An 18,348-nucleotide genomic window follows, 5' to 3' on the forward strand; every position below is an offset into this window, starting at 1 on the left:
ACTTTGGGCAAATACTGAACTTGAAGAATCTGCTGAGATACACTGAAAAACAAATTTTCCCCCAGCACTGAGGAAACATAAAAATAGATTTCTGTTCTCATCCCACAAATTGTGGAAGGTGATAAAGCTTAAATATTTGTTTCAATGTTGCTGCAGTTAGAATGAAAATTTCTTACGAAAGATGGGTTTTAAAGAAAGATGTGACAAAAACAATCCTGCATCCAGAAACACGTGCTTGATGCACTTCACTTGATAAGATACAAAAAGATGTGAAGTTTGATTACATCTGCATCAACACAAATCAAAACAAGGCATTGAGGTTACGATTAGCCGTGGAAACACTACATGATATTTATGGAAATAAGGCAAACTGAGTTGGTTTTCCCCGTAGTCTTGTAGATGAAGAAGACATTTTAGAAAAATTGTGGTTCTATAGAAATTCTTTGAATCTGTATCCTATTCTTTAAAATGTAATAGGAAATGAATCTGATTGAAATGAACGTGATTGCAAGGCATACAGGGACTGCAGGTAAAAGGCTCTTCTGAACAGAAGGACGCCCGTGCGGGCAGCCCTGATTCCTCAGGTATTCGGGAGCTGGGGCTCTATTAATTTCTAGTCTCGGAACTCAATTATAAAGTTACCGAGCAGAGAGAGAATTCATCTATGCTAATATCCATTGAAGGATTATGGTTGTTTTTTCTAAAGCTCAGTGTAGATTTCTAATGTGAGGAAGCCTGAAGGTGTTTTGGGAGTTAAATCAAACGAAGGTACATTTTTTACCCTTCTAAGTTGATAACGTAAGTCAAACACTTCAGTTTGTCACGAGATAATGTGAGAGATGGTGATAAAATGCACAGCTCAACGGCGTATGAGTGAGATTAAGGCTGGTTTGTAGCTGAGGTTAATGCTCTTCTCCCACTGAGCCAAGCGGGAAAAGCCTGCAGCGTTTTTGGGCTGTGGGCAGATCTGTGCCTGCTGGGACGGGACTGTTCAATCCGTGAGGGCAAAAGCCCAGTCAGCTTTTATGGGAGATCCACCGCGTCAGGCGGCACCATCATCTGAGTGCTTGGCGGTAACAGGCGCTTTCCACACTTTTTTACATATTTAACGCAGAACCGCTGATCTGTTTTTTTCAACGACGCTTTTCCTGCTAGAAACAGCGTAAGGTAGGGACAAAAACACTACAACGGAGACGCCGCCCCCACAACATGGCGCCGCCTCCCACAACATGGAGCCGCCTCCCACAACATGGAGCCGCCCCACCAACATGGAGCCGCCTCCCACAACATGGAGCCGCCCCACCAACATGGAGCCGCCTCCCACAACATGGCGCCGCCCTCACAACATGGCGCCGCCTCCCACAACATGGCACCGCCTCTCCTCCTTCCCCCTCATCTTTTTTTTTATGCTTTCCCTCCTCCCCGCTCCTCCGTTTTGGTTCCGGGGCAGCGGTGCCGCCGCGAGTCCTTCCTGCGGGCGGGGAGGGGCGGAGGCGGCGCAGCCCCGGCCCCGCAGGGCAGCCCCCGGCCCGCGGCCCCGCAGCATGTGAGCCCGGCGGGGCGGGGATGCTCTGGCTGCTCTGCGGCCCCTCCCGCGCCATGGAGAGCCACCAGGTGCTGGTGATCCGCATCAAGATCCCCGACGGCGGTGCCGTGGACTGGACCGTGCACTCGGCACCTCAGCTGCTCTTCAGGGACGTGCTGGTGAGTGGGTGCTGCTGAGGGTGGGCTGCCAGCCGCCTCCTGCCCACCAAAATGGGGAAATAATCACCAAAGTAGGCTGAGTTTGGGGATGGCACTGCTCGCTGCTCTCTGGACTGGTTGAATCCTCAGCCCTGAGCTGCCCCGGGGCTCTCTGAGGGCTCTTTCTGCCCTCTGGAGTTGCTGAAGCTCCTTCATCCCATCGTCGTGACCCCACTAAACCTACTGCAGGTGTGGTGGTGACTGCTTAGTGAAACCATTTGCTTTTTTAGTCTCAGCGGTGTCACTTTGGCACCAAAGTAGCCAGAGGTATGTCGGCCTGTCATCAAGTGGTATGACAGCAAGTGCTGATGGAGCTTGAGCAGCAGGAACCAGAGCTCCTAATTGGGGACGTGGCTAGTGGGCGTGGCGGGGACGGGTTGGGGTTGGTGATGTTGCAGGTCCTTTCCAAGGCCAACAATTCTGTGACTTATTTGGGAATTTGTGAAGCTACATAGATGTTCAGGCATTACTGCTGTGATTTGGTGGTCGGCCCCGTGTCTTACATATGAGGCTCTGCAGATGCCAATGTATCCCTTAGGGTTGCTCTGTCAGGTGAGGCTCCTGAGTGACCTAAAGGAACCGGGCGGAGTCCTCAACACCTGAAGTGCTGCTGGGCACTGCGATCAATGGACACACAGATCCAGAGCTGGCCCTGGAGCCATCCACGCTGGCAGCGGTCTGTGGCCACGTGGAGGTGATGTTTCTTGAGAGTGGTGGCAGCAGCACATGTGGAAAATGAGCGTGTCAGGGAGAGTGTGTCAGCAGCTCTTCAGCTCACTGCATCCCTGGTCAGGGAGGACTCATTTCACTGCTGAAGTGTTTGGAGAGGCAGTTACGTAGGAGATCTGTTACTGAATGTCCATGGCAAATCAACACTGAGGGACTGTGCCATACCAGGGGTCACACAGAGCGTTCTCCCTCTTGCTGAGGGCAGTTCTCGTGGCCAGCAAGCCTCGGTTACACAAATATCCGCACTCTGAAGCCAAAAACTGCAGGTGCAAGTGATGAATGCATTGCTGGTCTTGTTCTTCGCTGCTGCTGAAGTCATGGGAGCAGGCGGCTTCTGATGCTTTCCCTCTCTAAGTGTGATTTTGGTGCTCATCTTAGATATTCACTTGCAGCCAGCTATGAGTTCTACTGGACATCTTGCAAATCCGTTTCTCCACTTTTGAGCAGGTTGAGCTTCCCATTTTGCAGCCAGTGAGTTGTTCCTGGTTTGAAACATCCCAAGGAAAGGGTAGAGATGTATGCATCCCATTCATTGGTGTTGGTGATGATGATTCTCAGTGGTCAGAGCTGGGCATTGCAGGGAGCGGTGACATCCTGCGGGAAGCAGTGGATGTGCGGTGGTGTCATGTCCCAGTGGGTCAGCAGGTGATGATGCATCGCCATCAGGGACATCTCGGATGTCAGTGAGAAGGGCAGAAGTGGGACAAACTTTTTGTGGTCCTCCTGCCTTTGTTGTCATTTCCACTCCCCTCACAGGCAGTCACAGAGGGCTTATGGAGGACCAATTAAGGATAGCGTGGAGAATTGAGACGATCCCTGTTAAAGTAAATTATGGAATTGTAATGCTCCCCATATCGCCCAGGTCTGGTAGTAAAGCATGCAGGCTGTATGCACACTTGAACGGCGATAGATGCAGGTGGGTGCTGCTCCCTGGTCTGGGTGCAGCAGGCCTCTGCCCAGCGGTTGCACTGCTGCTGTATTCAGGTTGGGCATTTGCCTGATTACTTTCCTGAAGTGGGTACTAAGAACTGTTCTTCATAATGTCACTTTAAATATGTTCAGTGTGTATCAGCTTTGCAGACCTGTGAGTTACCAGTAAACAGATTTATTTTAAAGGCACCACTAAATGAATTACAATGAGCTTATTTTTCTCATCAGGCTGTCTGGATTCATTTGCCCGAGCTGTCAGCAGAGCATTTAAGCGCTCAGTGTTAATTCAGGATAACTTCATGGTGTCATAGTGAGATGAGACCAGCTCTGACTGATCGGGGAATAGAGCCCATGGTCTCAGTGTTTGTGCTGTTCTTAAAGGCGATGCTTTCACATTTTCTGGTCTCACCCAAGATAAGTGCTCCACAGTTCTGTTACAGGGCGGATTTGATGGAATTCCTTTTGGCTGCCCTTTCCCTGATATTCCTCCTCCTTGTTGGAGGCTTTTCATTTTGTAGGGTGGAACAGAAGCCATCACATGTGATCCAATTGGAGCAATGGTTTACGAGCCACAGAATATTTATTATTCCTTGTGATCTCTGTTGTGATCATAAGACACCACTGCACACAATCTGCTGAAATTTAGAGTAATCCTTTAAGCCTGGGTCACTGCGAGGTCTGAACGCTGGGGTATGGAGGTTCTGTGCAGCGGATGAGGGAACGCACTGCACACCCTGCTCAGATGGGTTTTCTTCAGTGCATTGATTTCATAGAAATACTGAAAGTTGCCCAGAGCAAAGCTGTGTGGTTGTTGGTGGGGTCTTTACAACTGTTCATGTAAGGCTATGAACAGCTCCTGAGTGGTACTCAGTCGTTACTTGTTTTACTGAATGAAAAAAAAAGAATATTATAAAAGAATTTACCATCGCTGTTGCAGTGCCGTCACAGCTGTGGGTCCTGGAGCAATCCTGGCAGACCCCGGGGGCCTTCACAAGTCCCTCCCTGTGCCATATTTACGCACCTCTCAGTCTGCACACATCCCTAGACAGGCTGCTTTTCTCATACCCAATTTTACCTCCACGTAATGCAGGTCTCCGTGTGCTCCCACACTGTTTTACAAGTGGCTTAAGCCTAATGCAATTACAGAGTGTTTGCTGAGGAATTTTCAGTGTTTAACTAAATAGATTTAGAAATAATTAGTTAACAGTGCAGTCTTCTCTAATTTCTTGTTAGGGATGAAAGGCTACAGCTCATCTGGCTTTTGACCGGGTATCTACAGAGCTGTCTGACCGTTCAGCCAGGAGGATTTGGGTTAATATGGCAGCGTTTGGGGTTTTACTATGGTGAGGTGGATTTACCATCTCTGTGGTTGGAATCATTGGGTAAGCTGTATTGCACAGCTTTTGTCTGTCTGCATCAAATTAATAGTTGAAATGACTGTTCATTTATTTTAGCATCTGAAACGGAGAGACGGGAGAAAGTTTTGAGAAATATTATTTGCTTCAGTTAGCTCTGTGGAAATCTTTGTTGCTTCTCATTATATTAATTGTGTCTCTTTAACATGGCACAGAATGTTTAATTTCCTGCATTCAGATGAAGGATATGGAGAAAACAGAAGTGACAGGACAGTGATTGCTAAGGCTTTGATACGGGGAGTGCTTAGCACCCCGAGATGCTCACAGTGCACGTACCGCAATAAATATTGCTGTGCATTAATTTCTAATCACTTTGTGACGCTGTCAGCAGAGAGACTGCCTGACATGAGAAATCAGGCAGCAGGAAGGAGAAAACCATGCTGTGCATTTCTGCCATGCCCCGACATGACATATTGCAGCCGCGCCGAGCTGACAATGGCACATGCACTGGGAGGCCGGGATGACTTAAATCCCAGCAGAATGTTTCACTGAATTCTGAGTAAGTGCTGGGGGTAAAGACTTAGGGGAAGGAAAAAAGAGGGGGGGGGAAGGGAAGGCACTTCTCCATATGCAACTTCAACTGTAGAGGAACGGCTTGTGTTTGGTCCAAAGCAGGGCTGTGGATGCCACCCCATGTTTCTGAGCTGTGGGACGGGGGGTGGAGGTGTGCAGTGAGGTCTCCCTGCAGGATCAGTGTGTGTGGAGAGCTCTCCTCCCAGCGCTCAGGGCAATGCAGGAGGACCGAGACAGGAAAACTGCTTTCTCGCTTTTAAAACTATTCATAAACCTCTGTTTTTATGACATCCGTGAGTTAGATGTACATTTTTCCATAACCCACGGGTAAAAATTGATCCGTTAAACTGCAACAGTGGATGACAACTGCTTTGTTTGCAATTATGATTGAGTTATTTAAAAAGAAAAAGGTATTCCTGGAGGTAACGTGGAGAGGAAGGAGGAGAGAGCAGTGATTTGCACTGATTTGTGGTGTGCACTGATAACATGGTGATGTTGGGGCGGTGGTGAGGCGCAGGACTTCAAGTCTCCTGCCTGCAGCTGGGGAGCAATTAGGATGATTTACTCTGAATCGTCTCAGGCATTTCCCCTTTGCTACATAGCTAATTCTTCTTTACATTTTAGGATGTCATCGGTCAAGTTCTGCCAGATGCAACGACAACAGCGTTTGAGTGTAAGTATGACTTGTATAAACAGGCTTCTTTGTGGCATTATAGGGTTGTCATTTTTAAAATAAATAATGTTTATGTTCATTATATGTTACAGTTAAATATTTATGCAGTAATGCAAGTTTAATGATGATAGTTCACTAAGTAATATTTTATTATTTAATCACAACTTGAGTGAGCATATTTCCACAATACAGCTTTAATTACCAGCCTGACCTTCCCATGCTCTTATTCCTCACCGCAATTATATTGCTTGAATTAAATGAAAAATATAAAGTACCTGTAGGTCTGCGTTGAAAATTTTATCCTCTCATGGAAGAAATCAGAGCAGCGGTAGTTTTTACAGAAATGTGGCACAACATACAGTTTTATTACCCAGTATGGCAGCGTGGCTGTATTTGTGCCTCTGGTTTCTGCTAGAAATTGGGAATTGCTTCATTTTTTCCTTCTGCTGGGCACAGGCTCAATAGGCCCTCTCCCTGTTACCTCCCTTGCGTGCAAGAGTAGGAGGTGTGGATGGATAGAATAGAATCAGTAAGGTTGGAGAAGACCTCTAAGATCATCAGGTCCAACCATCAACCCATTGCCACCGTGCCCGCTGACCGTGTCCCTGATACTGAGCTTCAGCTCCTGGAGGAGGTACGAGAGCTGCAGGACGTGCCACCCGGTCAGCCCTGGGAGGGGCGATAACTTCTTGGAGGCCATGTGGGTCTGATTGAGGAGAACAGCTTGAATATGGGGTCAGGGCAAGCTGCATGTTGGAGTTGTCCCTGCCAGCGCTTACACCTCGTGTATGGGGTTGTGTCGTGGTTTTGCTCAGCTAGGAGAGCTCTCGGTGACTGTGTTCGTGTGGATTTAGTCCAACACTGACATACTCAACCAGCACCATTGCAGCTCTGCTCTCAGCACTCTTCATACTTTTGAGTGGACCCCCTGGGGGACTGTCCTGTCTGAAGAGCAACAGGGTGCCAAGGAGAGTCAGGTAGCGATGCTGAAGGTGAAGGCAGATAGGACAGCGTAGGGCCTGGCATTCTTCTTACCGTTCCTCCCTTCTTCAGAGCCTTGAGGTGAATTCTGAGTGTTGATATTCAAAGGAGATTGTTCTGTGAGCCTTCAGATACTACTTAGTGCTCTTCATTGTTCTTTTCACGTTTGTGTTTTGCCCTTCTAAAATACCAGAGACCTAAGAATGGAAACTGTGAATGTCTCCAGTCCTTGCCTTTAAAATTTTTTTTTTAATATGTTATTTTATTATTTTTCTAAACATCCCTCCCCCGTCCCCCGTTAGCACTCTTTGAACTTCATGCACCAGTAGCAGCCAGTGCCATCAGGGCAGTAGCCCATATTAATGGTACCATGTGTAGAACTTTCCTGGAAATACTTATTTCATTGTGTCTTCCAACATCTGCTTCTGTGCTTTCAGTTCATGTCTCTAGTCTGTCATTTACATCTGCACAAAACCATTTCCCCTGCCATTTAACTGGCATCTAAAATATGTTATGTATATTGATGCCTGATTTTTCTGGTTACTTTATCCATATCGGATGCCTGGATTTTTCCAGCTTAAGCTTCGTTCTCACCTGCTTCATTGCTTCTTCAGATGTGGATAATTGCCATCTCGTGTAGCCTCCTCGGCTGTTTGTTTGGTTATTGTTATCTACAGTGCATCATCCATTGCGGCTCGTACCTGGGGCTGCGCTTCTCCTGCTATTGGACCTTTATGTGGATTTCACCAGCGTATCACACATTGCTACAAATAAAATCGCTAACAACATATGGCCTGTTATGATCCTTTTATCCAAACTCTGCCATTTTGTGTATTTGTGACACGCTGCAGATTTTGTGAAGATTGCTTCATAATATTTGTTTACCATCTGCTGCATGCTATTTGGTATCTTGCTAGGATTTCTTCCTCCATTTTAAGTGACATTAGCAAAATCCAGCCAGTACGTAGGATTTTTTGGTTCTACTTTTGCTTCCCTAATGTGCTGGAAAATCGCATTGCTGTGCTCTAGGCAAGTAGAGAAGCCTGGAAATCTTTCTGAACCCGTGCATTCTATCTGGCTGGTTTGGGGCTGTGCCTGCTATGGTAGGACAGCAAAGGATTCTGCACAGGAAAGAGAAATACGTTTTGATCTGGTTTTGCTCTTTTCAAGCATTGCCTGACTACTTCAGAGTTTGCTTTTTTAATGTCAGGTTACGGTTCCTGCTTTTTCGTCAACGCGTTTTAAATTGAGTTTGTTCTCTTTGCACTGTTATCAGGACTTTTATAACTCAGAGAACTCTGCAGTTAATTTCTTAACATTTGAAAGGAATATTTGATTTCATTTCAGTGATGTTTAGAAATGCTTTTAGTTGGGCTCTAGGAGTTTTCCAGTTTTTTTCTTTTCAGTGGTCCCAGCTCAGTTTGTCCCCTCAAACCAAGCCTGTCTAGAGGCTTTTATCTCTGTCTCTGACATACGTTTTCCTCTTCTGTTTTTTAATCCAACCCCGCTTTGTTGATGCATAGCCCTGGCTGTGCTCACCGTACAGCAGCTCCTTCAGTTCTGCTCCTGCAGCACGGCTGTGCCTTGGGTTTTGGCCAGAGAGCAGTTCTGCAGCTCCTCCTCCTCTCTGCCTAAAATGTTTCCAGGCGAGGAAGCTTTGTGTTTCAACTCGCTAACTCTTCTTAATCTTTTCATCAGTCATGACTCGCTGCAGGCTGGTAACCCCAGCAAGTAGTTGTAGCAAGCTGGCAATCCATCAGTTAAACTTCCACGAGGCTCTTGTAGGACACGGCTGTGCCATCTAGTTCGTCTTCCAGCTTTCATGTTCCAGTGGCCCATAGCTCTTTCCTGGTACGTTTTTAAAGCGCAGTTCTAAGGGTTTTTAATGTTACTTTTTTTTCCTCTCTTATTTGTCTTTTGTATTTTCTCTTCTGCATTGTTTTTGCTCTTCTCTACGACCTCAGAATGAGCTGCTTGGTTTTCAGAGCCGGAATGAAAAAACCCTTTTTCTCAGGGGAATCATAATTAGTTGATTTAGATCTGTTCCCAGGTTCTCGTGCGGGAGCGAGCTCTCATCCAGGGGAACAGAGTCACCTTTCATGTGCTGATGTGAGGGCTGTTTGCAGGCAGCACATGTAGCAGAGCTGTGGGCAGACTTCAGCCTCTGCTCATGTCCCGAGGTGGGCAGGAGCATATCTACTTCAATCCCAAATCCATATCACAGAATCGCAGCAATTGGAAAGGATCTCAAGAGATCATGGAGTCCAACCCCCTGCCGAAGCAGGTATAATTGCATTCACTCTGTATCCTCACCCTTCGGTGCTCAGTAGGGCTTTGTAATACTTCATGTATCCTAGCTCAGGTGGGTCTGAGGTTCACCACAACAGATGCTTTCTGGCCAGAAAGGCTTATGGTCCAAGGGGAAAAAATAAATGTGAAACGGGGTTGTACACCAACGCGTTTGATTTTTTTGTAAGTGTCTAAGGCAGATATTTAGATTGCAGCAAAAATTGGAGACAGATCATTAAACCCTCCCTTCTCCCCAAAGCTGGAGCAATAAAAAGAAATGAACGTCTTGTTATGGGTTTGGAAGGGAGGGGTCCGTGCCCATGGCTGGTGCCTCGTGCAGCTCTCCTGGTGCTGAGCTCATGCGAGCTGAGCAGTTCTCTGGGGCCGGAGAGGACGGGACTGAGCGCTGCACCAAACACAGTGTGTGCCACCGGGGCACGCTGCTGTTCCAGCTGGTGCTGGTGGGGGTATTCAGCCCCCTGGTGCATCTGCACCTGCTAGATCCTGCCATGTGTCTTGGGGATGGCTCCTCCTCATCTACACCTTCGTATTAACAACTCCTTCTGAACACCTTGCTTTGGAGCCTCTACAACCTTTGCTCTGATTCTGTCTCTTCAGCAGGACCTCAAGGCCAGAAGTGCCTTGTCCCCGTGTCCAGGGCTCCCACCACGAATCTGTGGTTGCCTCATGGTCCCTGCCTTGTGCTCCCCTTCACCCATACATGCCTTGTGAACAAAAACACCAACTGCTTTTGCTTGTTCTCACAATGCTGTGCTCCTGTAAATGCATCTCTCTCTATAAACATGCAGATCTGTGCCCACTTGTATGCTATAGTTTAAGTCAGTGTCTCTGTGTTGTGAAAATAATGTGAGTGGGAGGACCTTGGCATCAGGCAGGGAGCTGAGGTTGGTGAGAATGGCGGTGAGAGCAGAGGGCTTCACTGGAAGGAAAACGGATCACTGTAAATTTCAACATAACAATAACAAATTAACTTCTGCTTGAACATCACTCCAGCTGGGAGGATCAAAACACATGAAGAAACCTTGCTTTGTGTTTGCTGTGTCGGAATAACCACTCAAAGGGTTTTGGTATGGGGCTCTCAGCTTCTGGAGAGGTTCTGACAATAAAAGAATTCTTGGAAGCAAAGTTTTGAGCGTTTCATTTGTCCCTCCCTTTCATGTGTACATGTTTTCTTTGTTAATTCATATTTGAAATCATTGTGCATTATTATTCCCTGAGTACCTGGTTACCTGTGTAGTTGGCTTATATATTCTTATTTTCGTTGACTTGTAAGTGTCCAGGCAAAAAAAAAAACCAACAAAAACTTGGATTTAAAAACATAGATCTGCTTATTCTCTTGTTCATGATGTAATGCATTTCTTTGTTAGATGAAGATGAGGACGGCGATCGGATTACTGTCAGAAGCGATGAAGAAATGAAAGCCATGCTGTCCTATGTAGGTACAGTATGATAAATGCTGATGCTTCCATGTTTATCAGCTTCTGCTCATGTGTTTTTGCACGTATCAAATAGTTAATGTAAGCTGCAGCATTCACAGTGTAATATTAAGCGTAGGTGTTTAAGAACTGCATCACGTGAGATATGTGGTCATGCTTGACTTTTTAAAAAAAGACTCGTACACTTACTGATCATATCATAAACATTAAGAATAATGCATCTTAATGACTTTTGCATTAGGTATAGTGCAGGCTAAATGGACTATCAATTTCTTGTATTTTTTATGCAGTACTTAAAGTAACGGCTCATTAAAAATGAACCCCTGGGCTCTAAAAATTTTTCAAAATCTACTTTCATCTGGAGACTGTTTCACCCCTCCTCACAGAAGAGCTTCATTGTAGCTGCAGGCTCAGTATTCATAGAGGATTTAAAGACACATTTTCTGTTTTCTAGTATGAGAAATATGCAGGTCTGTATCTTTATGCACATAGATATGTGTAAAATCTGTCAAGATACCTATAAATATAAAATCAGACTATGGAAATAAAACATGCGGTTACTTATTGAAACAGAGTAATTTCAGTATAGCTCAGATGTATGTTTCAAGTTGCAGATGGAAGTGAAAAAAATCATGTAACCTTTTTCTTTCAAATGAAATGGATGGCAAGAAAATAACAAATAAATAACAAATGGATCTTTTCTGAGTCAAATGGAATGGCAGTTCCTTGCTAAGTGCACTTCTGATTACGTGAGTGGCGCTGACGTCGAACACGTGAGAGCTGAGCGCTGTTTGGTGCCAGCCGTGGCTGCCTTGGTTGGACCCAGTGACTGCAGCTCTGTTGGAGGGCTCTGGTCAGAGAGATCTGGGGCATTGCCCCAACTTCATCCTGGGGTGGAAGAAGGGCAGCATCCGGGGGCTGAGCTCTGGAACCGCCATGTGATTTTCTTGGCAGAGGAGGAGGGACCGTTGCGTTACTGGTCAGTTATTGAAGGGCGCTGAGACAGCTCTGGGAAAGAAAGGAAGGGGATTTTGTGCTTGTTTGTTGGGTTTGGTTTTGTTTGATACAGGTAGATCACCGGTGGTGCTTCCCCAGTGGAGTTCTTTGCGTTTATCCCTGCTCCTCACGAAGTGTCTGTCGCTTTTGCTGTTAAGATGGGAAACTCTCACCTTCCTGGCACTGCCTTACAATTAATCACACCTTTGTAAGGTCACCTCTTTGCTACGCTTCCAAGCTCACTGGTGAAGTTTCACTACATTACAGTTATGATTGCTCAACTCCACTTTCCCCTAAAAATTATGGGATGTCTGTAAATGACCGCTTTCCATTTCAGCAGCTTTTCTTTTCTGGAAATGTTCCAGTTTTGATCTAGTTGGCCACTTCATTGCTGCTCTGCAGTGGGAGATCTTCTTTCAGATTAAGAATGAACGCATAATTCTCTGAGATTACAGATCTGTTCCGTGCCTGTGTGACGTTATCGTTGGCAGAGCTGTTCTGACTCATACCCAGCCTTTCATCTCCAGGTTTTTGGTTTTAGCCTTTGACAGCAGGAATGCTTTTGGACAGTTCCAGAATTACTTGAGAGTGCACAGAAATACTTTGCATTATGCCCATGCAAATGTTTTGGAATGGTAACTACCAGTATTTTTTTCTGTTGCACGTTGCAGTTAATTAAAGATGGGCATTGAGCAGCGGTGGGGTTGCACTTTAGCTGTTGTCTTGTATCGCTATAAAAAGGCAGTAATTTTTTTGACAGCCTCTGATTGGAAAGTTGCTTGCAGCTTTCTGAAAGCAAGGGGTACATGCTCTGGATCAATAACTGGCAAATTTTCCATTAAAAAGAATACCTGAACAATGTTCCAAATAGCCACTGGCATCTTAATTTTCCACGGAAACCTCAAATGCTCATATGTGGAGGACAAGTCATTTTCAGACAATTTTTCCAGACTACTTGTTAACAGTTATTGCTGTCCCAAAAGGTTGACAGCTTACATGATTGATATTTCATTTACTTGTCATCACCGGTTGAGTAATGGAGAGGGCCACGCTTTCCTCTCTCCCTTTTTTTTTTTTTTTTTGTAAGAAACATAGTCTCGTGTATGTTCATTTTAGTTTATTATTCTGGAGAGTATGTAATATCTGTTTATACTGTATGTATATGTCTTGAGGTCATAGAATGGCACCAGGAAAGTGGTAGTTTAAAAAACAACAAAAAAAACTAGCTTTGTGTTTTCTGGAGCAGTTATGGCATAACTACTGGGTCCAGGTAACGCCACCATTAGGTCCATAACTGTTAGGTCCAGGCGATGCTTTTTTATAGATGGGAATGGGGACATGGGAGAGGGTCTGGCTTGTTACTCACGGCCCCCCCCCAGTACAAAGTAAGGCTGCGGGTAGTCCTGACTCCCTGAAAAACCCCATTGATCATTTCAAAGCAATGGGCTTCTGTAATGAATAGCTTTGCTCTGTACAAACACAGTGAAAGCGTGCATCGTGGGGTTGTTTAAGATGTGGATTTATATGTTTACATACTACTACGAACAAGATACCCTCCTCAGAAATCTTGTGGTGAGACTTTAATGAGGGAAATGCTTTTAGCAGCAGGCGTTGTGCTAAATGTACACACAGGAGGTGGGGCTGGACGGATACTGATGCCCTCAGCAATTTTCTTCATAACGATTTTTTTTTTACGAAAGGAAATTTTTTCCTGTTTCTTAGCATGAATTAAAAAAAAAATCAGAGAAAACAGAAGTACTGAAACATTTATTTGTGCGAAGCTGTTGGTCTGTTGCAGCAGGTCATGGTCTCTGTATTGTAAAGGAAACAGAATGAGGTTTTGCATATAAATTGACTTTGGTGCCCATCTAAAATCTACTTAGTGTAGTTCACATGTTTAATCCCATTATCAAAGAGTGAAACTTCTGTAACATTCAGTAGCTAGTCAACTTCTTGCATTTTTTAAGTGGTATAAGTAAAGAATGCTTGCATTGTAGGAAACCATTGGTGTGAGCAAAATGCTGGTGTTTGATTCCATCTAGTCTTAGAATTTTTTTCCCGTTGAGATCCAGTCTTGCCAATTTGAGTAATAGTATCACAAGAAGTGGTAACAGCGACATTCTGAAGTCTTAGACCACACTCAGCTGGTGAGAATTAGCATGAAAGTCAGCGGAGCCGCACTGATTTACGCCATGGAGATCTGGCCCACCGCCAGCGTGTTTGCTTCAAAGATGCACGGGGATTGCCGAAGAAATGCGCTTTGTGATGTGCTCTCGATATTTAACACATCGTGGTGGGAGATGCGTGGGTTACAGGCAGCACTCAGGGGAAGGTCTGTCTGCTGCCCCAGGACCGCTCCGCTTTGTCACTGGTCCCGCGGTTCTGTGTTCTGTTCGTTGGGTGCTCACTGCTCCTTGAGGGAGGTTGGCTAGAAAAGGCTTTATTCAGTCCCAGTAGTCATCTCATTGCTTGATGCTACTGTTCATCCTCATGCCACATTAGATATTTTCTGTTTTCCTAAATCTTGATGTTCTCAGATGCTTTTGCATCCCTTTTTGTCCATGCTCAGCCTTCCTTTAGCAGTGTTCTTTCCCTGCAGATTGTTTCCAGTGGTCCCAGTAGAGCCCAACTGCAGTAGTCCAAGGTCTCCCAATGGCTGCAGTGACTTTTCCATACCCTACTGTGCATTAAATGAGAACAGTGAGGGAATGCATGACTTCTCTGCCTATGTGCCATGTGGCCCCAGTTGCCCTGGCCATGCTTCAGCACTGCAAATTCTTGGATAGCTCCCAGACTCTTTTCTCCCTTGGAGTTTCCTTAATGGTTTTCATTTATTTATTTTCCCTTGGACTGTATTTGTTTCCACATTTGATTAGTTTTCCCAACTTCTCCAGGCATGGCAGCTGCTGTGTTTGCTGTAAATGTTGCATTTGCTCCATCTGCTGCGGCGTTCACAGGTTTCAGGTGAGCCTGAGACTCTCATCATTGAGCCAGGAGCAGATTCCTGTGCTGCTTGTTGCCACTCCTTGGTTGTGTTCCTCCCATTCCACTTCACTGTGTGAGCACTACAAGTGGTGAGGAAGCATTGCAGAGGCTGATATCTATAATGGCAGTAAAAAAATGTACAGTGAATTAAACAATCCATAAGTGCACTTACTACTGTTCGTACATTACTGAGTAATCTCTTTTTTTAATCTCTTTGCAGTATTACTCCACTGTAATGGAACAGCAAGTAAATGGACAGTTAATAGAGCCTCTCCAGATATATCCAAGAGGTAATGCTTAACAAATTCTAATCAACAATGATTATATCAGTAAACTGTTTCATCAACAGTTATGTTTTCAAGAGGTTTAAATGCACATAACATGATGTTTACCTCTTAATTTGGATACAAGAATTCATTATTGTGGGGAGTGTAGTGAAAACTACATTTATTGCATATAAAATAGCTAATTTACTGGAGTAAATTAGACTAACAAGATTCAGTTTGCATAGTACATATTTATGTACATTTAAGAAACTCATTGACGATGGTTCTGCGTGTATTCAAAGCAAAGCAGATGAATAATTTAATTTTGGGGTGCTTAGAAAGGTTGGGTTTTTAAAGATTTTGTTATATATTTTAATATGATTAATCATCTTAAGAGGCTTGGGGAACGTGACCTGTCACTGGTCATTTTGAAACTGGGAACATGTCTGTCACAGAAGCTCTGCGTATGACACGTTTGAGATTTGGGCAGTTAGTGTAGTATCAAAATGATCACAAGTACTTTAATAGTTCTCCTGAACAGAGGAAGATGCAATCAATTATGAGGGCTGATGCAATTGAAAAATAGGTCACTCCATCCTGAACAAAAATCTGCAGGCAGCTGGCTAGCTTTTTGGGAACGTGCCGCGCTCTCTGAACTCAAGTAATGGTTTAAAAAAAGAGATGAGTCCATTACATAATTCCACTGCTTCATTCAGATTCTCTCAGTATCCAGTCTTTGAATCTGGCTCTTAATTGATGAAACAGATAAGCTTTAAATTCTCCAAGTAAATCTCCCAGCAATAAATTAATTGAAATAATTAAAAATTAAACTACTCTCACTTAACTGATATTATACAAATAATCATACCATGAGTTTCCCAATTAAACATTCTAGACTTCCATTACTTACAACTCTCTCAAGTTTGAATTGGGCAATTAACCAACACTCTTCTCAAGCACGTGCTAATAAGGTCTCCGAAGGAGGCTGGGATTCCTCGGCTTCCAAGCAGAAAGAAGCCTGGATGCAGGGGGAGTGCAGAGGTGGTACAACTCAGGATCACAGGGTCTGGCTTAGGGATACCCCTCGCTGTTACAACAGGTGATCCAAGCATGTGGGAACCCTTCCTGGGAAGCAGAGCAATTGAGTATCTCTCTCCTTAGGGAGATTTTGCCAGGAGGTGCTCAGTAGCTGGCATGGCTGCTTGTGAAAAGGGGCCTTTCTGAGGTTACAAATCAGGCTTAATCTTTTAGATTCTCCTTTGGGGGTAACTTGGTCATTCCTGAAGAACCAGCCCAATGGACTCTGATCCTGCTGCTGGCTCCTTTTCTGTTTGCTTTCCATCTGAAGGTGATGATCATTGACTGTATAGATCCAGCATTCACTGGGATGCTGATGATGGCACTTAGCCACCACTGGCTCAAGCACACACATCTCCCTGCAGATGGCTCGCCATTACTTCTCTGAGTTGCTTCGGAGCAGAGTTGCTGCTTCACCTTGACACCTCCTCAGTAACATGCAGCCGTTCTGTCTTATCTTGGCTGTGCTCTTCTCAGCTAATAATTCTAAGGTCTTTCAGGAAGGAAAGTTGTTATTTAGTTTATTTTGTATATTTAAAAAAATACATATAGATGAGCATGCACACACGAATCCTGTCTATGTCATATACATACATATATATATGTGTGTGTGTATATAGACATACTCTCACCTTGCATTCCATGGAAGGGATATAGATTCTGTATGTATGTGTACATGTAATAGCATATATGGTATAAATAATTCAAATGTAAGTTAGAAAGATGGATTCCAACTTTCTAAAATTTAGTTCAAGATGTTGATTTTCATCTCTTGGGGAAAGAAATTACAACATCTGTCTATGTATTTTAGAATAGCTTTTTGTTTTCTGGTTGTTGTTTGGGTTTTTCTCCTGCCCCCAGTTTGGCACTGTTTTCCTTCGTTAAGGCACACGTGGTAATTTCTAATGTCATTGAAAAGCACGTGGCCCGGCTTGGCCCTAACTGATGTGTTTAATAACTATCATCTGTGTCCTTCTGACTAATAAATAGTTCTGTTTCCTGCTGTCAAAAATGGAAGCGAAATGCATCTGCATCGGAGAAAGAGAAAAATCAAATCCATCCCTCCTCAGACAATCAATCAAAAGTGACAGGCCCTTTAACATGCCATTTGTAGGGCACTGTAGTTTGGAAATGGGAACTGTCTGTAACATGCAGCTAGAAGCCTTCGTGGCTTTAACGTTTGACAAAAGCACATCCACCAAAAGGGGAAACAAAGCAGCGTGTAGTTCTGGAGACCTGAAGGAAATACCTTCTCCTCGAGCAGTGTGTTCCTCTCTAACCCCAGATGTCACAGTGAGGTGCCACGTTTGCACGTCTGTAGCCAAAATGGGGCATTTTGTACAGCCCTTATCTGGTACTTGGTTTCTTGAGGCTCGCTGCTGTTGCCCCGATGTGTTTTTTCCACATTTAGAACAAGCTGTGTTTGACAGCATGACTAATTTATGACATGTGGCAGCTCGGTTCCTTTAAAACACGTCTTGCAAATATTTCTGTTAAATGTCAGAGAAATACAGCGCGTAAAAATATAATGACATAAGATATTGATTTTAATTTGAATTACAAAAAGAATCTGATAATTTAATCCAACGGTTCTCTGAATTTTGATGTGTTTTAAGCAGAAATTAGAATTTATATTACATGGTGTCAGAAAGCTCTTAGCATTTATAAATGCTCACTCCTGCAAGTTAAAAATCCTGGTTCGTAATTCCCACTCTGGGTCTTGGGAGGCACTTTTCAATCATTTCTCTCTGCTAATTTTGGTGTCACCCTCATTTCTTTTTAAAAGATTCATTTTGAGCAAATTTGTAAATGGCCCTGATGTGTTCTACAATTTAGTCAATTACTGTTTCAGCCTGCAAGCCTCCTGGGAAACGGAACATACATGGCCTGAAGGTACGAATTTCAATAATTGTTTCAGTAAAGTTAGATGGATTTGTAATGCTGTGTTCCACTTATTGAAATGTCAAATAAAACTGCACTTTCTTGAGCCCTGACAAGCGGATTTTTTGTGTGAGGGTGGGAGAGCGATTCATCTGCTGGGTGTTGGCTGTGGTATCTATATATACAGTTTTAATAAAGATGGAATTGCTTTTTTTTTTTTTTTAAAGCTCTGTTTGCAAGGTTCTTAAATTTTAATATTCAGTTTATTAACTGATGCCTGCTACTAGTTCAAAGAGTTTGAAGCAAAAATACCACCTTCATTTGTTCTCAGTGATGTAATAGAGTGCGGGGCCATCTTTGGGGTTGTTTGATTCATTCAGGTCTGTGCTGGCTGCTCCTGGAACGCGCAGTGC

The 18,348-nt window shown here is 44.3% G+C and overlaps 1 protein-coding gene across 5 annotated transcripts in view; it reads left to right on the forward strand.

Annotated features, from left to right (window-relative positions):
* The window catches only part of MAP2K5 (mitogen-activated protein kinase kinase 5), a 114,205-nt gene continuing 97,287 nt past the window's right edge, over positions 1,431–18,348 (forward strand). For 3 of the 5 annotated variants that reach the window (XM_021406824.1, XM_021406827.1, XM_021406828.1), the window contains exons 1-5: positions 1,431–1,704; positions 5,955–6,003; positions 10,662–10,729; positions 14,932–15,001; positions 17,907–17,947. In XM_021406824.1, the coding sequence (XP_021262499.1) occupies positions 1,567–1,704; positions 5,955–6,003; positions 10,662–10,729; positions 14,932–15,001; positions 17,907–17,947 (366 nt within the window). In that variant the 5' untranslated portion in view covers positions 1,431–1,566. The remainder of the gene's footprint in view (positions 1,705–5,954; positions 6,004–10,661; positions 10,730–14,931; positions 15,002–17,906; positions 17,948–18,348) is intronic. The other 2 variants (XM_021406826.1, XM_021406825.1) reach the window with 2 other exon arrangements.

Source organism: Numida meleagris, chromosome 9 (assembly GCF_002078875.1).
Source record: "Numida meleagris isolate 19003 breed g44 Domestic line chromosome 9, NumMel1.0, whole genome shotgun sequence".
Taxonomy (NCBI): domain Eukaryota; kingdom Metazoa; phylum Chordata; class Aves; order Galliformes; family Numididae; genus Numida; species Numida meleagris.